The sequence below is a fragment of the Hibiscus syriacus genome, unplaced genomic scaffold, assembly GCF_006381635.1.
Source record: "Hibiscus syriacus cultivar Baekdansim isolate YM2019G1 unplaced genomic scaffold, ASM638163v2 tig00111769_pilon, whole genome shotgun sequence".
NCBI classification, from domain to species: Eukaryota; Viridiplantae; Streptophyta; class Magnoliopsida; order Malvales; family Malvaceae; genus Hibiscus; species Hibiscus syriacus.
Genome location: NW_024063172.1, coordinates 2347966 through 2371121, shown reverse-complemented (window position 1 = coordinate 2371121; position 23156 = coordinate 2347966). Strand labels below are relative to the sequence as shown.

At 35.9% G+C, this 23156-nt stretch overlaps 2 protein-coding genes, 1 non-coding gene and 2 pseudogenes across 6 annotated transcripts; 4 read left to right on the top strand and 1 right to left on the bottom strand.

Moving 5' to 3' along the window:
- The first annotated feature begins 1028 nt into the window (after positions 1-1028).
- On the top strand, positions 1029-4773 carry LOC120169867 (annotated as a pseudogene).
- Positions 4774-5630: 857 nt separating this feature from the next.
- On the top strand, positions 5631-11693 carry LOC120169401 (protein MLN51 homolog). 3 transcript variants are annotated; one of them, XM_039177540.1, is made up of 11 exons: positions 5631-6298; positions 7471-7573; positions 7679-7884; positions 7971-8788; positions 9280-9394; positions 9735-9857; positions 10691-10743; positions 10817-10874; positions 10994-11065; positions 11146-11226; positions 11606-11693. In XM_039177540.1, the coding sequence occupies exons 1-9, from the start codon at positions 5757-5759 to the stop codon at positions 11019-11021; spliced, it is 2046 nt and encodes a 681-aa protein (XP_039033471.1). In that variant the 5' UTR covers positions 5631-5756; the 3' UTR covers positions 11022-11065; positions 11146-11226; positions 11606-11693. The 3 variants fall into 3 exon arrangements, with proteins under 3 accessions (XP_039033471.1, XP_039033468.1, XP_039033469.1); XM_039177537.1 differs by having other exon boundaries at positions 10688-10743; XM_039177538.1 differs by having other exon boundaries at positions 10688-10743; positions 11146-11222; positions 11606-11681.
- Positions 11694-13814: 2121 nt separating this feature from the next.
- LOC120169947 lies at positions 13815-19594 on the top strand. Of its 2 annotated transcripts, none has more exons than XM_039178015.1 (5): positions 13815-13975; positions 15451-16412; positions 17191-18032; positions 18607-18663; positions 19299-19594. In XM_039178015.1, the coding sequence occupies exons 2-5, from the start codon at positions 15461-15463 to the stop codon at positions 19542-19544; spliced, it is 2097 nt and encodes a 698-aa protein (XP_039033946.1). In that variant the 5' UTR covers positions 13815-13975; positions 15451-15460; the 3' UTR covers positions 19545-19594. The 2 variants fall into 2 exon arrangements, with proteins under 2 accessions (XP_039033946.1, XP_039033945.1); XM_039178014.1 differs by having other exon boundaries at positions 15308-16412.
- A 1631-nt stretch (positions 19595-21225) lies between these two features.
- LOC120169866 lies at positions 21226-22496 on the bottom strand (annotated as a pseudogene).
- On the top strand, positions 22454-22614 carry LOC120170021. The gene has a single exon (XR_005520703.1). It is a non-coding gene; the product is annotated as a U1 spliceosomal RNA (small nuclear RNA).
- The last annotated feature ends 542 nt before the right edge of the window (positions 22615-23156 follow it).

Genomic DNA, 23156 nt, shown 5'->3' with positions numbered 1-23156 from the left:
GAACATGGTCCGTCGTCATCAAATCTTTCTACAGGAGTCTCTCGATCGACACTGGTGGGGAGGCACAAGTGATCTGATCCAAATTGTCAAAAGAACCATCCTTCGCCAAAGCATCCACAACTTTGTTACCATTCCGATTTGAACACACCAATTTCGCCCTCTCAATTCGTTGAGATGCCAGCCAAGCTAGTGAATTCCATTATAATCCGATCTAAGAATGTTTAACGCTTCCATACTGTCAAGCTCAAGAATAACTTGCCGAAATCCTGCATCCCAAGCCAGATTATGACCAACAAAGGCACCCCACAACTCAGCATTAGTTACCGAGCATGCACCTATAAACTTAGAAAACCCAAACAACCATCTTCCGGCACTGTCTTTTGCAAGTCCCCACACCAAGGATTACTATTAGCTTCCCTCCAAGCAGCATCCGAATTAAGTTTAATCCAAGAATTCGGCAGAGGCATCCAAACAGAGGAACCACGGCAAATTACAGCAGCTTTGTTCAAGGTTGACTTATCCGTCACTCGAGCTTGAAGGGTTAACTGGACAAGACGAGCACTATGTTCAATTATCGTTCCAGCCCTTTCCATAGGAGCCTAAAAAATTTTCGCTTTGCGACCACGCCATAAGTTCCAACGGCCAGCTAGTTGGATTCTTGGAAAAGTTCGAATCACCTTGTAAGTTCATTGCGATCCAATCTGAAATATCCATGGACAAGAAGGAGTACATTTTATTAGGCACGATCAGATCATTCCAAGTCTGATAAGCAGACGGGCACCAACGTAAAACATGGTCGATGTCTTCACAATCAGCCCCGCGAATAGAACAACTCGAATCATCAGTAAACGAACGTGCTCATCATTTGTCATAAGCTTGATGCGACAAATAAGCCACACGAACAATTTAATTCGAGGAAAACCTTGAAATTTGTGGATAATGTTCCAAATTCGATTACTCGGGCCGATGACTTCACCATGTCGTACTGTATAAGCCGACTTAACCGTAACTGAACAGTCCTGTTTGTAATGCCCCCTACAGAACCAACCATTACTCCTGCTGCACCTAGTGGACCTCCTGAATCCAGAGCAACCAGCACCGAGGTTACTACTGAAGCACCATGTGTTGATGAGAAAGAAGTCTCAGAAGATGGGAAAAATGATGTTAGTAAGTCTGAAAAGAATGAGGGAAATAATCAGCAATCAGAGGAAACTGATGAAAAGGATCCTGGGTCCGTAAAGAGTGAAATTGAGAATATTGAACAGTCTGAAAGTAAGGAAGGACCAGTTTCCGAAGCTGTTGTTGATAAGGAAAGTAACGAGGATAAGGACAGTGCTCTTGTAAATGAAGAAACTCGAGGCCATTGATGAAAAACGGGCAGGAGATGTTAAGACCAAGGATGAAGACAAGAAAATTGACGAGACTGCAACTGCAGAAAACAAAGATAAGAGTAGTGAAAATGCAGATTCAACTGCAGAAGGTGCATCACTGAGTTCGTTCCAACAGCTTTCAAGTAGCCAGAATGCCTTCACGGGACTTGCTGGCACTGGATTTTCAACTTCTTTGTTCTCCTTTGGATATACTCCAAAGGATGTTTCTACTAGTTCTGTTCCACTCTTTGGACGGCCCTTCGGTTTGGTCTTTCAACAAACGGGAACTCTTCCCTCTTCAACGCATCCGGTACTTCAGTTGTTTCCAAGAAAGAGGGAAGTGGTCTTCAAGCCATGCCGGAGGTTCCAGTCAAGACAGGAGAAGAGAAAGAGAAAGTGGTATTCTCAGCTGATTCCGTACTGTTTGAGTTAATAGGTGGCGCATGGAAAGAGCGTGGTAAGGGAGAACTTAAGTTGAACGTGTCTACATCCGGGACGGAAGGAGCTAGGGTACTCGTGAGAGCCAGAGGGAATTAATTCTAAATGCAAGGCTTTATCCAGAAATGAAGCTGACAAACATGGACAAGAGAGGTATCACATTTGCCTGCATGAATAGTTCAGGTGAAGAGAAAGAAGGGCTGCCTACATTCTCATTGAAGTTCAAGGATGCTTCCATAGTTGAAGAGTTCCGTGCTGCACATTCGACTCTTTTCCCGCCTTTCCCTATATCGATCCTGGAGTTAAGCACGGTCAAGGTATGCAACATTCGACTGTTTTTACAGACAACTGTGCCATGTATTTCATATGTTGTAATTCTGAATTCACCCTTGAATTCTAAGCTCCACTGTATTACCAAAAACTGACCTTTCTGCATTATCTCTTTTTGGACGATGGTTATGTACTGCACTGAGTCTAACTCAAAAATAAATCTCTGTTATATTTGCAAAACTTTTGATGAAATATTACAATTCTAATACTTTTAGGACGTGTGCATATGTTTATATTATTTGAGTTAACCCCCATATTTGTTAAAATTACAAATTTCATTGAGATAAACATATTAATTGAAACTGATGTATTTTAATTGTTAATTTGGAAAAGAATTTATTACTATAGTTTAATAATAAAAAGAATAATAAATTATATAAATAGTCCATCAATTTTGGGTAAGGTTTTGTTTTTATTGTTAATGTTTCAAAAATTATATTATAATCACTAAGATTATCTAGTTATTACATTTTAGACATCCATATCTTATTCAAGAGTAATGAATTAAAGATGTGACATGTTAATAAATAAAATGATTAATACCTAATTTAAACAGTAAACTATATATAAAATATTAATTTTTACAAGTTCTTATAAACTATATATAAACTATACAGTTTGGACATCCATAGTCATCAGATATCCAACTACAATGACTGCTTTTAACAAAGAGAATAAAACTTACATGATTATCAATGAAAATACTTTGAATGTTTGAAAATATAATTTTAAATAAGACAGTTCAAATTATTTGAAGAAAATCAATGGACTGACAACTTTGCAAAAATTATTGTTATAATCTATAGATCATATGATAATGAATTAAAAGTATGATTAGGCCCAAATGGTGAGTTAAGGGGGTGTCTTCGAGAATAAGGAGGATTAAATATGTAATTTTTCTCTTGGATCCATCTTCAGATTGTCAGCCAGTGTTTTGAAGAAAATAAACTCTATAATGGCGAAGTTCTTTTGGGGGGTTCGGAGGAAAAGAAGATGATACATTGGGTTAGGTGGTCGATCGTATGCCAACCTAAGGTGTTGCGAGGCTTAGGCATTATTGACCTCAATTTACTGAACCGTGCCCTCCTTGGAAAATGGTCTTGGAAGTTTGCAACTGAGAAAGGCGTGGAAAAGGTTGGTGTGCAGCAAGTATAGTGTAAACCCAAAGATTGTACGGATTGAAAATGTTTCATCCCCTAGAGCTTCATGGATTTGGAAACGGTGGTGAACAATAATGGGAAAAACAATGATTTTAGGAAGTGTTTTCAGAATCACCTTTAGCCTAAGGTGGGTAAGGGAGAGTCTTTTCGTTTTTGGCAGGACATTTGGTTAGGCAGCTCCCCTCTAAAGTCTCAGTTTCCGAGACTGTTCACTCTCTTGGTCAACAAAGAGAGGACGATTGCGGATTTTAGATGTTGGAACCAATCGAGTTGGTGTTGGAACATTTAAATAAGATGTAACCTTGCTGATTAGAAAGTGGAGCAGTGGCTGAATCTCAACTCTTTACTGTGCAATTTCTCTTTTGAGACAGTGGAAGAAGATTGCTGCTTATGGTCTGGGAACAAGGAGGGGACCTACTCGGTTAAGTATGTGTTAGATTAATGTATGATCGATCAACCTCCAACCCTATTTGGTCGAAGCAAGTCTGGATTGGGTTGCCCCCCGAGAGTGGAGTCTTTCGTTTGGCAGGCAATCCATCAGAAGCTGGCTGTGAAATCAGAACTCCTGAAATGTGGCATTTCTAGTTTAGAGGACGTGTTATGTCCACTATGTGGGTTGGAAACAAAAATTGTTAACCACTTATTGGTGTCATGCAAGGTGGTGTGGGATCTTTGGTGCAATTGGTTTGGAATGTCTCTACTGCCTTGCCTCATAACCTTGGAGACCTCCTAGTTACTTGGTCGGATCTTGTCCCTTGCTCACACATTTGGACTTTTATTCCAGAGGCAATTATGTGATCGGTGTGGAAGTGTAGGAACACGATAATTTTTTAGAATGACTCGCTTGTTCAAGTTCAACTTTCTTTCCTTACTATATTCAAATTGGCTTCATGGTTCTTTGCTAAGTTTCCTAGTGTATCGGTGTAGTTTGACTGTCTTGTGGGTGATCCATCTTTGGCGGATCTTCAGTTGTCTATGAAAAAGGTCTCATCCTCCTCAGGTTTTTTCAAGGTTAACATAGATGGAGCGATGGATAAGGACTGGCAAAGCGGTGGCATTGGAGGATTATTACATAACTCGAATAGGGAGTTGTTGGGGTCTTTCTCGAAACATGTTGGGCTTGGTCCTCCTATCTTGACTGAACTAATGGCAATTAAAACTAGCCTACGCCTCTTCATTGAGTCAGGTGAGGGTCTAAAGGAAGATTGGTTATGGAGTGTGACTTTTAATACCTTAGAGTGGATAAAAAATCCTGGCACATAACTAGCCCTGTTTGAGACATTTTTAAAGGAAATTGCTGCTAAGGTGTTGGATCGTAATGTAATTTTCAAACATATTCAAAGATATGCGAATTGAAAGGTTGATGAACTAAAAAAGTTGGAATTTCGTTAAGAGTTCTTATGTAGTCTACTATGTGTTTTTGCCTGTATGTAGGAGGTTTGGATCATGTTGCTAGGTGTCTATTTCTTTTGTAGGTTCTATATACATCTTGTACTCTTGACAGTTTGGCAATAAAATTGTGACACTCTTTTTCTCATTCCAACATCTATTGAAACACCTTTCGTAATGAAGGGTTCTTTTAATGAGACTTTCTTTTCTTATAAAAAAAATAATATGAGGCTTTATTAAATACACTTTGCGAGATTGACAGAAGATGCTTGTAGAAAACGTTTTTAATGACTTGTACATCATGTGGAGAAGGCGTTCTATATAGAACATATCTTTACCTTATATGGCAAAAGTGAGTACTGAATTAAAAAATAATGTTGAATGAGTACCATATTAATAAATAATTTTTAAAGACTTAATACACTTTTAGATAATTAAATTATACTTAAATTAAATTTTAGTGTTTAAAGATTTTTTTTTGTTAAAAATAGGTTTCTAATATTTTATCCGTTACACTTTTATATGTATATTGTTAAAAAATTTGTTAAGTGTCAAGTTTTTATTTTTTTTAAAATAATATTATTTAAAAATATTTTTTTTAAAATAAATATAAAATGTGTCACTTAAAAAAATAACGATAAATATTTAAAATATAACGAAAAAAATATTAATCATATGTTTTTAACAAAAATTTATTTAAACATCAAAAATCAATTTAAAATATAATTTAAACACCTAAAATATATATTAACTCAATAATAAAACCTTAGAAAGCTCATGCTTTCCACGTAATCCCCAAACACCCCCCCCCCAATTATTAAAACGAAATTTAAGTCACGTTTAATCTCTCCGCAAACTTCCAATTCAATTTTATCCCAAAAAAAAACAAAAATCCTTCCTAGATCCTATCCTATTAAACTATAAATTAAAAGGGTTATTTCTTCTTTCAATTTCAAGGCTCCTAGGGTTCTGATTCTCTTCGAGTTTTTAGGCGATTGATTTTTTAACGTGTTTCTTTTGTTTCGTAATAAATTTGTGAAATTCGCGACTTTAGTTCTACGAGTAAGTGATGGCTACAACGGGAGAAGAGGAGATGGACTACGAGAGTGATCCAGAGGAAGTGAACCGTTCTCTGGCGATGCGAAGGAGAAGGGCGGCGAGTGACGATGAGGAAGACGAGAGGGGAGTGGATGATAATAATAATGCAGTGGCGATGGATCTGAGAGTTGCGGTTCAATCTGATGAATCCGACGGTCAGGAAGGTGCTGCAGATTATGATGACGATGAAGTAGAATTGGAGTTAGAAGAGGAGGGTGAGGAAGAAGAAGCATATTATGATGAAGAGGAGGAAGAGGATATTGATGAGGAGGAGATAGAAGAAGTGAGAAGAAAGGAAGTGGAAGGGAATGTGGAGAGAACTGGAGGAGAAGCATTGGTGGATGATGGGAATAGGAATGTGGATAAGAGAGTGGAGATTAGTAATAGTAATAATCTTGTTGGAGAGGAAGATGAGGAGGGAAAGAAGGAGAATGAGCCATTTGCCGTGCCAACTAATGGGGCGTTTTATATGCACGATGATAGATTTGGAGACAATGTCGGCGGTCGTCATAGGTATTCGGTTTTATTCTTTTGTTTTCTTTGCTTTTCTGGGTGTAAATTGTTATGCTAATTCATGAAGTTTGAAACTATTTGAGAATTAATTAGCAATTCATAGAAAAGTATATGGTTACATGGTTGAAACTAGAATGCTCACTTGTCGCCATGTACTTCCCTTTGCAGACATTTGAAGCCATATATATTTTTATGCATACTTTTAAGTATGTTCATTTAAACTGCAAATGTGCTTATCGGGTGGTTTTGTCGCCTATGATGTGCATGCTCTGTATGCAGCTTTTTATGTTTTTTTATCTTGAACCCTGAATCATTCCGTGATTTATTGGGTACAGGGAAACATAAGGTTGTAACGAGCATGAGAGCTTAACTTGCCCTACTAGACATTTATGACTGATGATAAATATAAGTATCTAATTTTAACAGTTGGGACTGGGACGAGGAGTGAAGATATGAAATGTGATAATACACTTGGTTACTGTTAAACTACTAGACATACATCCCAGTTGTCTTCCTTGTAAGACCTTGAAAGCTACCTGATTTGATCCAGGCATGAGCTAGTTGTCAGGACCTTGATTGTAAACCATTGAGTGTCCCAATGTAAGAGTAAATGTAATCTCAATTGATCAAATGTTACATCTTGCCCAAGTGCCCAGCCTGGAACATTGTTATTTGATGACATTATAAGAGCTTATAAGTTATTATTACTACTCCTTGGCTTCGGTTGCTTATGAGTAGAGAAAAGTAATTTCCAATTCTAAATTTTCTTTTCATACATTGTGTAAATACCGTGATAACTATGCAAAATTCTAACATCATTAGTTTTTTTTCTGCTCCAAATATTTATTTTTATCCTTATTTTCTGATGATTTTATCATTTTTATATGGGTATTATCATGTGTGTAAAGACTAACTATGATATAGTCTTGTGCACATATTTTGTAAAATATTATGCTTCTCATCCAATTCTTGGCCTATCAATTGGACTGTTGAACTAATATCTTAACAACTTTGCTATGGTTACTTTATAGTGCTTCAGATTCAATCTCTTATGGGGTCAATCCCCATTGTTGTATTCTGATTTTCTCCACAACCTGGGGTTCTTCTTCCCTTTCCATTCAAGTTATATTAAAAGTCCTGAATTGTGTATTAATCTGTTTTGCACGTATTAGGCGAATGAATGGTGGAAGGAAATTGTGGGAATCCAAAGATGACGGGAAATGGGGACATGACAAGTTTGAGGAGATGACTTTGCAAGAAAAGCAGTATAAAGAGGCAAGGGTTTTGTACATATCCATCTTGCAGGATTAGTGTTTCTTTTCTTAATCTCATTTTATCTTTTTCGTTTCCCTATTGATATGTTTTGTCTTCCACATTCAGGGAAGAAAATCTTCTAGAGGTAGATATCGTGCTCGTAGTAAAAATCGGGTCCCAGATCATGGTTATCCTAGGGGAAGTAGGTCCAAAGCATTTGGGAAAAACTACAATCAGAATCAGGCTCCTAAGACTGTGAGAGGGAGAGGGACTAGGAGATATGAACCTTCTATGAAAAACAGCAGTCAAGCACCTCCAATGCTGAACAAACCGTGAGTATATGCATCTTCCCTCCTAGTTTTCTAATGTTCCTACCACGATTAAGTTTGCATGACATTGAATGATTTATATATTTCAGTTCTGGGAAGCCTGTTGAGAAAACTGCACAAGCCCATTCAAGTAGAGCTTTCACACCTTCAACAAATGCAGACACTGTATCAATGCCTGCTAAGAAACACATTTTTGCGTCAAGCTTGAGTTCAGCTTCCCCACCCTTTTATCCGTCAGGGTCTTCCAAGAACGACAGTTCTTTGAATCAGAAGAAGGATTTCCAAGCTGGAAGTGTCAGCAGGGATCTTCACCCCTCTGTTGCAAATAAGAAATCTTCTGTATTTGAATCCGATTCATTACGAGGAAAGAATCCACTTGATTATATCAACATGGCAAAGCTTTATATAGATGATTCCGTCACATCAGCTTCTGCGAAGCCTTTGACTAACGTGCAAATGCTACCGTCTGGATCTTCATTGGATAATAGTGGTCAACCCTCTCAATCCAGTGTACAGGGTAGAGGCATAGCTATCCCAGGGCCGAAGACTTATCAGCCAGCACCACGGCAGAACCAAGTCAATAGAGTTTCTCCACAAACAATTCCTGTTCAAGGCAGGGCTCTCTTTTCTGTTCAAGCAGCTGCTCAGCAGTTGGGCCAGCATCCTGGTATTGGGTCTAGAGCTTCCTCTCCGCCAAAAACAGCTATGTCAGTCAGTTCCTATGAATCTGGAGAGGTTGAAGCTTCAGAAAAAAGTAAACCCGAGGGTGCATTGGCGAGCAAGGGAAAAAGCAGTATTCAAGGAGCCAGAAGGGGCTCTTATCTGTATGGTGGAGCTCATATTATTGGAACTACAGGGAATATGTCTATTAGCCATGGCGATCAAAACTTTCCTGCCTTTTTGCCTGGTAAAGCATTTCATTTTTCTTTTAACCCATTTGTCTGGATTACATAATCCTACCATAGAAGGTAAAATGTGAAATGTGGTAAATTGCCTTAACTGGAGAGGTGCATATTAGTTCCTGGGTCCTAAATCCCATTTTTTTGAATTTTTTTATGAATTAAATTAAATGGTTTATTAAATATTAAAGGTGGTTTTTATCTGAATATTTTAATGGCCTTATGTTTAAGACCAGATGGAGCTTTAGTTCCTTGAATGTTGTTTTGATTAGGGTTATGCTTTTTCTGCAGTGCTTTGAAGTTGGAGTTTGAGTTTATTTGCATCTAAAATTGATATTATGTGATGTTTAGGAATAGCTTTTATCTATTTAGTTGCTTAGATTCACTTCTAATATTCTTTGTTTACTCTTGGACAATTATCTGCTTTTCTATTTCCTGCTATTGAACTTTTCTATAGCCTCAATTTATTTTATTTTTTCCCTGAATGGTTGGTATGTAGTTATGCAACTTGGGGGTCAGCACTCTGGTGGTCTTAGTGTTCCTGCTGTTGGCATGGCATTTACAGGATATGTTTCCCAGCCGCAACTTGGACTGAGAAATTCGGAAACGACATGGTATGGTAATTCGTTTTCTGTAGAAAAGTTGGTTCTGTGGATTATATTTGATTTCTGTAGACAAATAAGGGTGATCTCCCAGTCAGGTCTTGAACTGGCCAATTGATTTTCTTATGGAGGGAATTACCTGTTCATAATGAAACATAACTTAGGAATTATGAGTCAGTGGTCTGACTCCCACCAGATAAGCCTTTTTTGGCCCATCGCATTGAGCATGGACACTTTTTTGGATATTAATGCAAGGCTAAATCTCTCTTGATGCCTTATTCAGATTCTTGTCATTCTGATCTATTCATCTGTTTAAGCCAAATGCAGTAATTATTTTCATTTTCTTGTTTAGGCAACCAGTATTGACAGGTGCTGGTGGGGCACTAGGAGGAACATATTGTCCACCTTATATCGCTTTCGATGGGGCTTATAATGCTCGTCCATCGGGACAGACATCTTCAACAGTATCCTCAGGGTTAGTATCTTGGTTTTTGGTTTCTCCACCTGCTTGATTTAAATAGCATTGGCTGTCTCTGTTTTCCTTCTTGCCAGAGTGGGAAAGGAAATATTAACTGTATTAGTCTGAGAAACTTGAAGCATTCTACATTTGCCTTTTCGTCTTTGTCTTGAAGGTATCTGGTTGGAATGTCCTTTCAAGATACCCCTTTAATCAGGATTAAGACATGCTTACATTCAGTTGAATGTGTTTATCCAATATCTTATTCTTTATAGAAATCCCACCGGTATGTTTGGTGTGAAATGCCCAGTCTTTTGAAGTATCATAGTATTGTCAGTTTACAGTGAGCTATTGACCTTTTACATAGATTAACTTCAAAACAGATAATAATTGTTTAAAGATGTTTTGAAGTAGTCTTTATTGGCTTGACGTTTGTGTTACTTTATCTCTGTAATGGTCACCGAGTTTCCTTTCGAATTGCAAATTTTGCAATATTCTTTTATTAGATCATTTGATAATAAAAGTCATGTATCCTTGTAGATAGATGTTTATAATTGACAATGAGGACAATGTCTCAGATTTTTTCTTTTCTATATACTTGGGGGTTGTGTCAGGTTGAGTGAGGCAAAACTACTAATGAAATCTAAAGATACTGGCAGTTTATCTTGTATTTACAAATTATATGTGGCAATTTGTGTTGCTTGCTCTGCTTGTTTCAATAATAATTAATCACCTTTTAATGAAATCTAAGATGATTGGCAGTGTAATTGGTTTTTGTTTTAATTTACAAATTATATGTGATGCTTGCCTGATTGTTTTAATAATATTTAGTCACCCTTCCTTTGCAGCAATGAAAATACTTCTAACAAACCAAACAGGGAATGGAAGCCTTCCCAAAGACCAGGTAAGGGGATTTCTGAACATAGACCTTCCCACTTGATATGTTTTGGTTGTTAAACAAGTCAACTCCTATGCAGAGCTTGTGAGTGATGAACTTGGGCAACGACAAAATAACTCAAATAAGCAGCCCCGCAGGCAAGTTGAAACTCTTGAGCTTTTCCCGTGGACCAATTTATAAAAAAATGAAACCCCTCTGTTTGTATCATCTTCTATATGTAAGCGAATTTATTTGTTTATACTTTGTTCCTATGCAGATATTCAGAGATGAGCTTTAGCAAGTAATTTGATTATTAAAGATGAAGCCCTGCCTTGGTAAACTGCTAAAGGTGAAAATCATGCAATGAAAGTTATTACTATCCTCATGGATGTTTGGAATTTCTTATTTGTGGATTACTTGGCGGTGTAGACCTTTCTTACAGCCCCTTTATGATGTCCAGCTTATGACTTGGACCAGTTCAGGCCACAATATATTCCCTGGATATTGTAGGTAAGTCGTGCTCCATCCATAGATAATGCTCTGCTTGATCAACAACAACAAAAAAATGAGCGTAAGTAACAATGCAGTTTATATGTCTGCATTTCCCCTCATCTCCCCAATGAGATTGGACATTTTTCTGTAATTATGGGCACATCGTAAAGGTCTTTTGAAATAAAAACATCATGTATGTCGTAATATTTGGTGACGGTTTAGAGATTGTCATTGGTTAAAAGCCTTTCTTGCATTTAGGCGGTTTTAAAGCTTTTTTTCTTGCGTGCTTAAACGAGTTCAGAATCAGTAGTTCATCTTTGTACTTATTTTTCTTTGTCATTGATTGGAGCTGCCCTTGTTCATTCATTTTAACCCTGAACGTCTCTCATTCTGGCAGTTGTGTATGACAAATGCCTGCTCACGTTCTTCAGTTTGAGAATATTATTGTGGCTTGACGGGTGGCATTCCTATGTTTATATGTGCGGTATGAATATACATATATATACACACACGCACATTAGATAAACTAATCTTCTTTTTCTCTTAGTTACGACGCAAAAATTCATAAAATTGTTATTATTGTTTCCTAAAAGGTTTTTTTTTCTAGTGGCTTGATTTTGTAATGAAGCTTATGAGAAATTTAGGAAGTACGAACAAGAATGATTGTGCATTGATGGTGATGGTTTTCTTATTTCTCTTTGGTGGGCGTACTTATGTGGATGACGAGTTAAGCCTGGTGTTTGAGCGTACACTATCAATCAATGTTTGAGAATTGTTCTTATTTTAAGGTTGTCTAGTTATTGAGATATTGCTCAGTATGATCCTTCTTTCATGTGGGAATCGTTAATTTAATTAGATTATGTAGTAATTTGTTTAGCACTCTACCTTAATGCCCATTTAACCAATTACAATATCTGAGACTATTGATAACCATGTGCATTATATCTGGAATGGATCCGAATCAAAGTGGTAAATGGAGTGTAGCTCTCCCAACAACGTCTTTTTGTCCACAGAATTACAACTTAAAACGTTGTTTACACTCAATCCAACATCATCTGTGTATTTATTTATAATAGTCATTTAATAAGCATCACCCTGGGTAAAGCGTGCAGGAGGTGTTGATTTTAATGAATGAGTTTACCAATACAAAAGTTGTTGGAAGTTTGGTCAATGCTCTCTTTCACGATTGATTCCTTCTCCGTTTTGACATTTGGCAACGCCAGCTAGCAGCCAACGGAACCTGATACAGCCTATGCTACCGGAAAATGAAACCTTGTTTTGTTTGTTAAATATTGCAAGGGTGCTCAATCGGTGGTTGCAGTTATTGGACTGAATTGATATGTTTTCTGTTAATTCAATTGATTAATTTAGTTAAATCGAAGTTTAAATACTCTTAAGGTTAAATAATATATATATAATATTAAATATCTAAAATTTTGATTAATTCAGTTAGTTAATTGATTTTTTTTAGTTTGATCGGTTAAAATCAAACTTTTAACACCCCTAAAATATTGGGTAAGTGTATTTTTTTGTTGCTTAACTTTAACATTTATGTGTAATGTGATATTTTACCTATTTTTTAGCAATTAATTATCTAGTTTTTTTTATTAGTTTGCGATGATTATAAGGTAGTATATGTTTAAAAGATTCTCAATCATTTAACAAGTAAACACTCATGTAGCTTTGCAACGACGTGTTCAAACCTTGAACTAAAGATAACAATCATCTGCTTAATCAGGTCTTTTGGTCCGTGCAAGTACCTAACTTTATTTAATGGTGAGATTCGAAATCTAATTCTTCTAATGGTAAAATTAGATGCTTAACCTTTTTAATGATGCAATTAGTTATCTAATTTTTTTAATAATTTAACTATACCTAACCTTTTTTTATGGTGTAATTAGCTAATTAGGTATCTATGCTAATTGCACAAAAGAAAAAAAAAAGCTTAGGTACTTAATTGCAACAAAAAAAATGTTGAATGTCACATTACACATAAAATATTAACATTAGATACCAAGACATTATACCTTTTTCTTTCAAAATAAAGATAATAGTTTAGTTAAACTACTCTTTAAATTGAATACTTGCAATTTTTATACAAATAAATAAATGTATCCAATGGGATTCAGTCACCCATAGTTTGATTTGGTAAAGCTCCAATAATCAAATCAAATCAGTTTCAACCCATCTTTTAAATAAACTAAAGGTAAATCCAACAACCATAGCCCATAATATATAGTAATAATTAGTGATAATAACTCACCAACCCCTCATAATATAATCAATTTCCTTTATTATTAAATATGGACTATAAAATAAATATTATAAAAAGATAATTCTCAAAATAAAGAAATTAAAAACTGGAAAAACCCAAAACCAAATTGGCAAATTGTTGGGATCAGCAAACAACAGCTAAGCTGCACGTCTTCTCCCGATAATTGACCATCGTAACTTGTACACCGTCCGATTTACATAAACAACAGCAACGCGCGTGATCAGAACCATCCACACCGCTGTTTCAAATATCCGTTCCACACGTGTTTGACTTGCACGTGCGATCTATTTTAATTAGAGAAAAACAAATAAACAAACAAAAAGTTTCAGAGTAATTCAGACAGCTCCGTCTCTCTGCATCTTCTTTCTCCTTCTCGCTCGGTCCTTTTAAATTTGTTTTCCTCTACAATGTAAGCTTGGATCAATCAAGAACGAAGATCAAGAAAGAGAAAGAAAAGAGAACAATTTCTCCAGTCTCTTCGAATCTCTTTATGTAAGCTAAACTAGCTGGTCTTCCTTTTGTTTTTGTTTTCCGTTTGCTCTTAAGAAATTTTATTATATATTTTGCTTTCTTAAGTTTTAGTGCTTTGTTTTTTCTTTTCTGACGCTCTTGTAACAGATAAAGTTCAACTAGATAGTTCCTTGACTTTCCCCCTAGCTTTGATAGTTTGATATTCGAGTGCTAAATTAGTAAGAAGCATAAGATTTTGCTTGGTTTTCGAGAAAATGCCAGAAACAGAACTATGGAATGTAACGGGATTTGAAGAGATTGTTTCTGTTCCGTTATGAAACTGCGTGGTTGCTGAGGGAAGTATATGAAAAGGAGAGGAAAAAAGGATCTCGATTTATGGAATGTGGATTTTTATGGTCGATATTCTGATTGCTTAATAGAGTGGTAGAGAACGATTGGGAATAGAAAGTAGTTTTCGTATTGCCATTGTTCGGTAGGATACATATTAGTCCTTTTATTTTATGTTTTAGTATTTCACGAGCTTCTCAATATCCGAGTTACATAGAGGATTATATGTTTTAACTTTATTTTAGGATTCCCTAACCTTTTGGAACGCCAACTTGTAATTAGCTTTGGGTGTAATTGGATTTAATTACACAGTTTTAGCGTGTTTGGACAACTATTATTTTAAAATTTGAACTTATGTAATTATAATTTGTACTAACAAACATGATATGTAGAATTACACTATAATTACATTCTTTCAGTCAACATTTTTAAGGAATTAAAATTCATAGTAATTACGTTTTCATGGAATTACAATGTGGTGTCGAACACGGGTTTAATTATTTGTTTAGGTTGTATTTATTCCATTCCATATAGGACTCCTCTTATTAAATCCCATCCCATATAGAAATCGTCTTATATAAATATCTATGGATAATCTATTATCTATGAAATACAAGTCAGTTGCCACCTTTACCGTTATAATCATTGATAGATTTATGAGAAAATATAACCAAAGATTTACCTTTGACATGAAATAACTTTGTAAGTTGAGATTGTTGGGGAAAAAAGGAAATGATATCTCACTTTTTTGTCTTCTGGTAGTCTGAAATAGAATATCACCTTGGACAAATTTAATTTTCTCAAATAAGATGAGGCTGTTGTTTGTTCGTCACGTTACTTGCTTCTTTCTAGTAAATTTCTGGAATTAATACAAGACTCGGTAGCTTTCACGAGAATATATTATTTTTGTCCATTCCTGACCTTTTATTATGCCAACCATATATATATATATATGTTGTTTAATGCATAAGATATTGATGCTGTTGTCAGAAGGACGTCTAACCTATATTCTCTTCATTCATGTAGGTTTGAATTTTAGAAAGTTGTAGAAGAAGGTGCTTTTAAGAATTTTGGAGCTAGAACGAACATAGACCTTTAAGTGCTGTTTGTTTTAGGAATTGACTAACATATGAAGAATACTGATTTATCTTGTCATCAATATACTATAGCCAGAAGCTAATGGAGGAACGTATCAGCAAGGGACTATCATCGTTAAGGCAAGGTAGCTTTAAGTCCAGTTTGTCTGGAAGATCAACTCCTAAGAGTTCTCCTACACATCGGAGATTGAATTCAAGCCGAACTCCAAGAAGAGAAGCTAGAAGTGGTGCTGGTGGTACGCAATGGTTTAGGAGCAACCGTGTAGTCTATTGGTTGCTTTTAATCACTCTTTGGGCTTACCTTGGATTCTATGTCCAATCCAGGTGGGCACATGGTCATAACAAGGAGGAATTTTTGGGTTTCGGTGGTGATCCAAGAAATAAGCTTGTGGATGCTGAACAGCAAACACGACGAGATTTGCTTGCTGATGACAGTTTGGTTGCAATGAATAATGGAACTAATAAAACCCAGGTCTACGGTGATAGAAAGATTGATGTGATTTTGGCCAAGAAGGGGAATGGCGTTTCATCCAGGAAGAAAAGGAGTAAAAGAGCGAGACGTAATAATTTGCACAAGATGCGTGGTAAATTGAAGGCAAAGATGAACATTGAAAATGATAGCACAGAAGGGCAAGAACAGGAAATTCCGATGAAAAATTCTACTTATGGATTACTTGTTGGTCCATTTGGATCTGTGGAGGACAGAGTTCTGGAGTGGAGTCCTGCAATGCGGTCCGGAACATGTGATAGGAAGGGGGACTTTGCACGCCTTGTATGGTCTAGAAGATTAGTGTTGGTATTTCATGAACTCTCAATGACGGGGGCTCCAATTTCAATGATGGAGTTGGCAACAGAGCTTTTGAGCTGTGGAGCCACAGTATCTGCTGTAGTTCTCAGTAAGAAAGGAGGATTAATATCGGAGCTTGCAAGAAGAAGGATCAAAGTGATTGAAGACAGAGCAGATCTTAGCTTCAAAACTGCCATGAAGGCAGACCTTGTGATTGCAGGGTCAGCAGTTTGTGCAACGTGGATTGGTAAGAAAATTATTGGAAAAATGTTTATATTTTTAAGATATTGCTTATGCTGATATGAAGCTCAGCTATCATTTGACACAAGATTGCTGCTTTCTTTTAGCCGCATAGTGTTTTAACCTCATGGTATATGCGTCTGTGTGTGTATACATTATATGTAAATTTGTACTTTTTTTAGTTGCATTGGTAAACTATGTATATGCATTTAATTTATATGGTCCAAGATGTTACTGTATTTAAATTATGCCCCTAAAATTATAAGAACCTCAGTATGTAGATAGACTTCCATGGATTGCTCGAATTTGTTGATAGTAACTGGGGAGTAGTGTAGACACTTTTGAGTCGAGATGCAAAAATTTTCTCTAATGACGTAGTGGACACCAATTCTATTACCAAAGCTGATTGCGCTTTTATGGTCCCACGCACACTCATGCATTAACCTGAATCTTGATTATTGTTATCTCAGTCCGCCAACCTGCTTGTGGAATAGCACGACACATTTAGCTTAAGGTTTTGAGATCATTGTCAAAAATTCTTTATCTATATTCAACATTGTTCTTCTTATGCTCTGTTATCATTACCTGAACCATTTGAAAACCTATTGAAAATGTTTATGTGCATACTTGTGTTCTCACTCTAGTTTTCTCTAAAATCTTGATTAGAAAACCTGAATTTTCATTTTTGGTCTACCTCCTTATGTTATCTTTAGTTGTTATTTCCTCTAAAGCATAACTGCCCTAGTCCCTTTGAGTACTTATTCATAAACATATGATGGTTTCAGATCAATATATTGCTCATTTCCCAGCTGGAGGAAGTCAAATTGCTTGGTGGATCATGGAAAATAGAAGAGAATACTTTGATCGGTCAAAGCTTGTACTAAACCGTGTGAAAATGCTTATTTTCTTATCTGAAATGCAGAGTAAACAGTGGCTTACCTGGTGTCAGGAGGAAAATATTAAGTTGAGATCTCAGCCTGCTCTTGTTCCACTTGCTGTTAATGACGAGCTGGCTTTTGTAGCCGGCATTCCTTGTTCTTTAAATACTCCTGCTGCTAGCCCAGCAAAGATGCTAGAGAAAAGGCAGTTGTTGCGAGATGCAGTTAGAAAAGAGATGGGTTTGACAGATAGTGATATGCTAGTAATGTCACTAAGTAGCATAAATGCTGGAAAGGGCCAACTCTTTCTTCTGGAATCAGCAGGCCTCGTGATTAATGAAGATCCTTCACAAACTGATTCTGAAGTTAAAAAATCAATGAATATCAGGCAAGATCAATCTAGTTTGGCTTCAAAGCATCATTTAAGAGGTTTGCTTCAAAAGTTGGGAAATCTTAATGTATCTTCTACTGAATTGAGGTCATTTAGCTCTGCGAATGCAACAATTGATGTCAGCGTCAACAGTACGCTTGGAAGGAAGATGTATGATAGCAAAGGAGCACAGGAACACGCCCTTAAAATTCTTATTGGTTCTGTTGGATCTAAGAGCAATAAGATACCTTATGTCAAAGAAATTCTAAGATTTTTGTCTCAGCATGCAACATTGTCTGAGTCTGTACTTTGGACTCCTTCAACCACACGTGTGGCTTCACTATATTCAGCAGCAGATGTTTATGTCATGAACTCTCAGGTATTCGTGTGCTTATCTTTTAGTTTTTAATTAAATTACTCTTATTCTTCTACTCTGTATAGTAGATTTGAATGCTAATGTTTGTTATCTTTAGTATGTTTCAGATGGAAATTTTCGCATATAGCTGGCCCTTTTATATTATTATATAGCTCCATTGCCCACATAATAAATGCTTTAGTAGTATTGTGTTCCATATGAATAGGGTAGAGAATTGTGCTTTTTTCTAGTAGTTTTTTCTTTTCATTGATTCATTTATTTGCACTATCCTAGATCTCTGATCAGTACATTGCTAAAGCACTTAATTGTCATAAACAGTCTTTTTGTGATGCATTGATGAATTAGTAATCGAATCGCTGATTCGAACAGCTACATGATTTCAACAGTTTGAATATTATTTCTAAAAAACAACATATTGCACACTGGCATGATTAAAACATCTTAGCTCTGGTTAATTATGAATCTCAATTTATATTCAAATAACATTCAACTTAGCTGATACTTATTTCTAAAATATATTATTATTTGTTTTGAATTAAATGGATAACATGTTATGGTATCTGCACTTTATTTACAGGGTCTAGGAGAAACATTTGGGAGAGTGACAGTTGAAGCAATGGCATTTGGTCTACCGGTAAGACACCTTTACGTTTCTGATTTGTTTATGCCTCCATGTGATAGCTACTTTTGGATGTTATATTGCTTAAGCTTGTAACATCATGTGCTCTAGGAATATCACCTGCTATGCATTTTCATAAAATCCCATGATTTACTGGGTTGTATCTCATCCTTTCACATGAAGTTCCATTGTAGTTGTCTTCATCTTCCTCGTAAATGATCTTCTGAATTTTTGTCGAGATTTGTGGCATTAGTCTTATGATTCACCTGCACGCATGCATACATGTTAGAGTTCTGGATCTTGCCTGACATTGAATCGAGACCACTTATTCTGTTAGATTCAAAGTAGGAAATTTCTTGCTATGTAAGTTTCCTTTGTAATCGAGTAATCTTTTGTTTTCCGGCCGTTTCTACTGTCATTATCTCCATATGTTATTACAATACATCATTCAAATCTCTATCCGCTTGTGTACTTCCAAGTGCAAATGCATACATGTTTGAATATTAGGGTTGATTTCATAATAAGCGAGTTTGGTTTTCTTGTTTATTTATGTCCTGAATCGGAAAGCTAGCACCCTTTATTTAGTTATGCCTAGATTTGGAAGTCGAAATATAACTGGCAAATTGAAAATGTACCTGACCTGGTCACAGGTTTTGGGAACTGATGGTGGTGGCACAAAAGAGATAGTTGAGCAAAATGTGACAGGGCTTTTGCACCCGACGGGGCGTCCCGGAACGCGAGTTCTTGCCGAAAATCTCCGGTTTTTGCTGAGAAACCAGAATGCAAGAAAGCAAATGGGGATGGAGGGAAGGAAAATGGTAGAAAGAAAGTATCTGAAGCGGCACATGTACAAGAGATTTGTAGAGGTTCTCACCAGCTGTATGAGAAGCAAATAGCATCATCTAGTATTTTGGATCACTCTCATTCTTTAATTGGTTTTCAACATTGAACAATTAAAAGTATTTTGGACTGGATTTGTACATTGAACAATTAAAAGTATTTTGGGCCTTCAACTTCTTCGTATGAATTTGGTTATGCTTTTGGATTTTGTGTTTTAGAAGAAAAAAATATCAATGTAGGACACAACATGATATCGTGTAATTAAATAACAGAATTTCTCTGCCCTCCCAGTGAAAAATTTATTAGATGAATTTGGTTCACTACATCTTCCATGGTTTCAACCAATAATATCTATCTATTTTTTTTTCAAATTAAATCTTCATCTATTTTCTACATGTAAATAAGAAGTAAATAGTTATTTAGAAGTTATTTTAAAAATGATGCCTCTCATTTATTAGGACCATAGATGACGTGGTGAGTTGGTTTCATCAAATAATTTCTCCTCTAGTACCTCTTTTAGTACCCCACAAATTATTTTCCGACACGTGGATAAATATATTAAAGCTTAAATGCATCATTGCCTCCTGAATTATACTATTTATATCAAGTTAAACCCTAAAGTATTTTTCAAGAGTATTATGATGATTAAGGTTAACTAACGATAGAAAATATATTAATGGTAAAAATATATTAAATGATTAAATATTGTGTCAATATATTATTGGAGGGCACCAAAAGAGGTAGTAAAAAGGGGTGAAGAATTTATGTTTGTATTTAACATGTACTAGATATTGTCGATAGTTTCACTATTCTAATGATTGAGTGATATAAATAAGAAGTATATATTTTATATCATGTATTTAATATATATTTTATATCACCAACCATCATTTGATTTAGAGGGATGAGACATTAGATACCTTAAGCAATATTAAAAATTTAAATCCTTACCTTTACCAATAGAGTAAACTGGGTTGAGAGAAGTGTCCTTACTTATGAAATATTTAATCTGGATTGATCAATCAATAGACTATATACTAATTAATTAATTCAATTATATTTATGTCGTGTATTTAATACATCCTTTTTGTCTAAGATTTAAGCCCTATCCTCTCCATATATATTTACTTCCAATAATCTTTGTATTTTACCTATGTCAATGGGTAGAATCTAAGAGGAGCACCCTTAAAAGAAAGAGTCTTGAACACTTTACATCTCTTAATAATTTTAGAATTCAAAAAGGTATAAGGAGTGGAAAAATAACTTTGAATATTTAACATTTTTTGAGAAGTTACAAATCTATTAACATAACTTTTGATAGACTCATGTGATCTAAAAATTTTAAATTTATCTTCAATTAATTATATTCGCTTAATATGTTAGTTTAGAAATAATCATAATGATCTTATATCTGACACCAACTCCAAAAATTACTATAAAACCTTTCAATTGTGATCAAGAAAAATGATGAAATCACTTTAATTCATTCATCTCTTTTTTATCTTCTTATAGAAATAAAATGTTTAATCCATTTATTTGTATCAAAAAGAATGAACTACATAAAAATGTCACAATCCATTTATTCTTATCAATAATTTAATATATATAAATCATAATTTTATTACAACTCTTATTCCAAATTACAAAAAGACGTCAATCTAATTTGATGAACACAAATAACATTCTCTAGGCAACATGAATTTCAAAGTACAAAAACAGCGACGTAACGGGAAGCCCAGGGTACATACAGATATTAATACAAGCAAGTAGCGTTCTTAGCAATAATGAGAACAACATAGTGGGACAATGGGGACCTAAGCAACCGATGTAAAGTTGAAGTTGGAACATGTTGTTTGACGGAATAGTAGTGAAGAAGTGAATCCAAGCCTGGACACCGCTAGATCAAACTGCAAAAGATTGTCCTCCATTTGATGCCCTCCGATCCACTCCTCCGTCCACGAACCCTAAACACAACACATCATTTTTTACTTGCACCATTGAGTTTGCCCCAAATATCCCCCACGCCACCGTGTTTGGGAGCACAAGATCGATCAGTGGCACTGCCGGACGAACACGGCTGCGGCCGAAGCTTCTAGCATCGAAACATGTGCCGAAAGGAGCCACTGCTGCAACCCTATGAACCCCGGGAATTTGCTTCGTAAATGCTTCAACCACCGCTTTGTAGATTGATGTTTCCATTACGGTGTAGGGAGCAACGGTGCTGATCTTTGTCCCGCCGTTGCCTTCTTTGTTAATGGAAAGCAAAGTTTTGTTCAACGCCACCGGTTTTTCATTAACGGCGATGCCAGTGACTCCGATGAAGTAGTCTGCAGATGGCTCGCCTTGAACGGAAACCGCTGCGGTGCTGACGGGGTTGAGAATGAGCGGAGTTTATACGAGAGATTTCGAGACATCGGTGTTGAAAGGAAGGAAAGTGTAAAGCCCATCACCGAAAAGAAACACCAGCGGATCTAGAAATTTAATAATAGGGGTCCAAAATTTTAATTTTCTTTTCTTAAAAATAATGGGTATGTAAAAATTATAATTTTTTTTCTTTTTTCTTAATACATTAAGTTAAATTTAACCATTTTTCGAAAATAATGGGATGCATTTGAAATCTTTGTTCTACCTAGATCAGTCACACCTTGAACACCATTAGCAAGACCTTCAATGAGAAAAGACCTCTTCTTGGTTGTTAAGAGGCTGTTATCATTTATCTAAAAATACCACACCTTGTAAGTTCCACATCCGATACAATATCTTTTCTTCTTTGAATATTTACACGGGCAATGACCGAAACTTCTTAGATTTAAAGTTTTAAAACAGTGACATCAAAGCCTTTTTTGTTTGCCTGGACATTAGCTTTATCTATGCTCAAAAGCAATCTGAATCCCATATCAGCACCATGTTATAGACAAAATGTAAGGTTTACGTATAAAGATGGAGCACAGTCCAACTTTGAAACATACTTACCTGGACGGGGTCAATGGGCGATCAAAAAGACTCATGGCCTAGGGCAGTGACCTACATTGCACTTGGTAAGGGTGCTGCTCTAAGGTCTCCCCAAGAGGGAGAGCCTACGTCATAATTTGTGATAGTGGGGACTTGCGTTCGCGCAGTCCCTACTAATTTTCAGTTTTAATCTTTCTTATATATGCATTTAGTAGAATACTACATAGATAAAGCTGGAGAATGTTTGTCTTCTAGGAAACGAATCCCTTGTATTTAAATTACTTTAAGGGTATGCAGTCCGGAAATAATAGAAAATTATGAAATTCCATTTACTCCATTGATCGGTGAAATATTAATTGCTTGCTGAAGTTTGTGAATTGCGTGAAAGTGGGATACTCTAAATTCTGGGGGTTTCAATAGTATCACAAAACCTTCTTGGTGAATGGAAAAATTCAGAATTGAATTGGGTTCATGAATTCATAATTTCTCTCAAAATTGCAATATATCCAAAGATTCCATTTCAACTAGAATTTTGTCAAATTGCATAAAATGGAGGAGGAGATGAGACATATATGATTGAAAAGCCTGCCTGTCACTCTCGTTTTTAATGACAGTGAGTATATTCTGATGGTCTCAAGCATATTTAAGAAGTAGAGTTATAAGTATCTACCTCAAAGGGAGCCCTTCCAGAAATTCTTCAACCCCAAACAAAATCA

Coding starts and splice junctions, on each gene's coding strand:
- LOC120169401 (XM_039177537.1), top strand. CDS start 5,757: ATGGCTACAACGGGAGAAGAGGAGATGGACTACGAGAGTGATCCAGAG. Junction 6,299..7,470: donor AATGTCGGCGGTCGTCATAG/GTATTCGGTTTT, acceptor TGCACGTATTAG/GCGAATGAATGGTGGAAGGA. Junction 9,395..9,734: donor AGAAATTCGGAAACGACATG/GTATGGTAATTC, acceptor TTTCTTGTTTAG/GCAACCAGTATTGACAGGTG.
- LOC120169947 (XM_039178015.1), top strand. CDS start 15,461: ATGGAGGAACGTATCAGCAAGGGACTATCATCGTTAAGGCAAGGTAGC. Junction 16,413..17,190: donor AGTTTGTGCAACGTGGATTG/GTAAGAAAATTA, acceptor TGATGGTTTCAG/ATCAATATATTGCTCATTTC. Junction 18,033..18,606: donor TTTATGTCATGAACTCTCAG/GTATTCGTGTGC, acceptor CTTTATTTACAG/GGTCTAGGAGAAACATTTGG.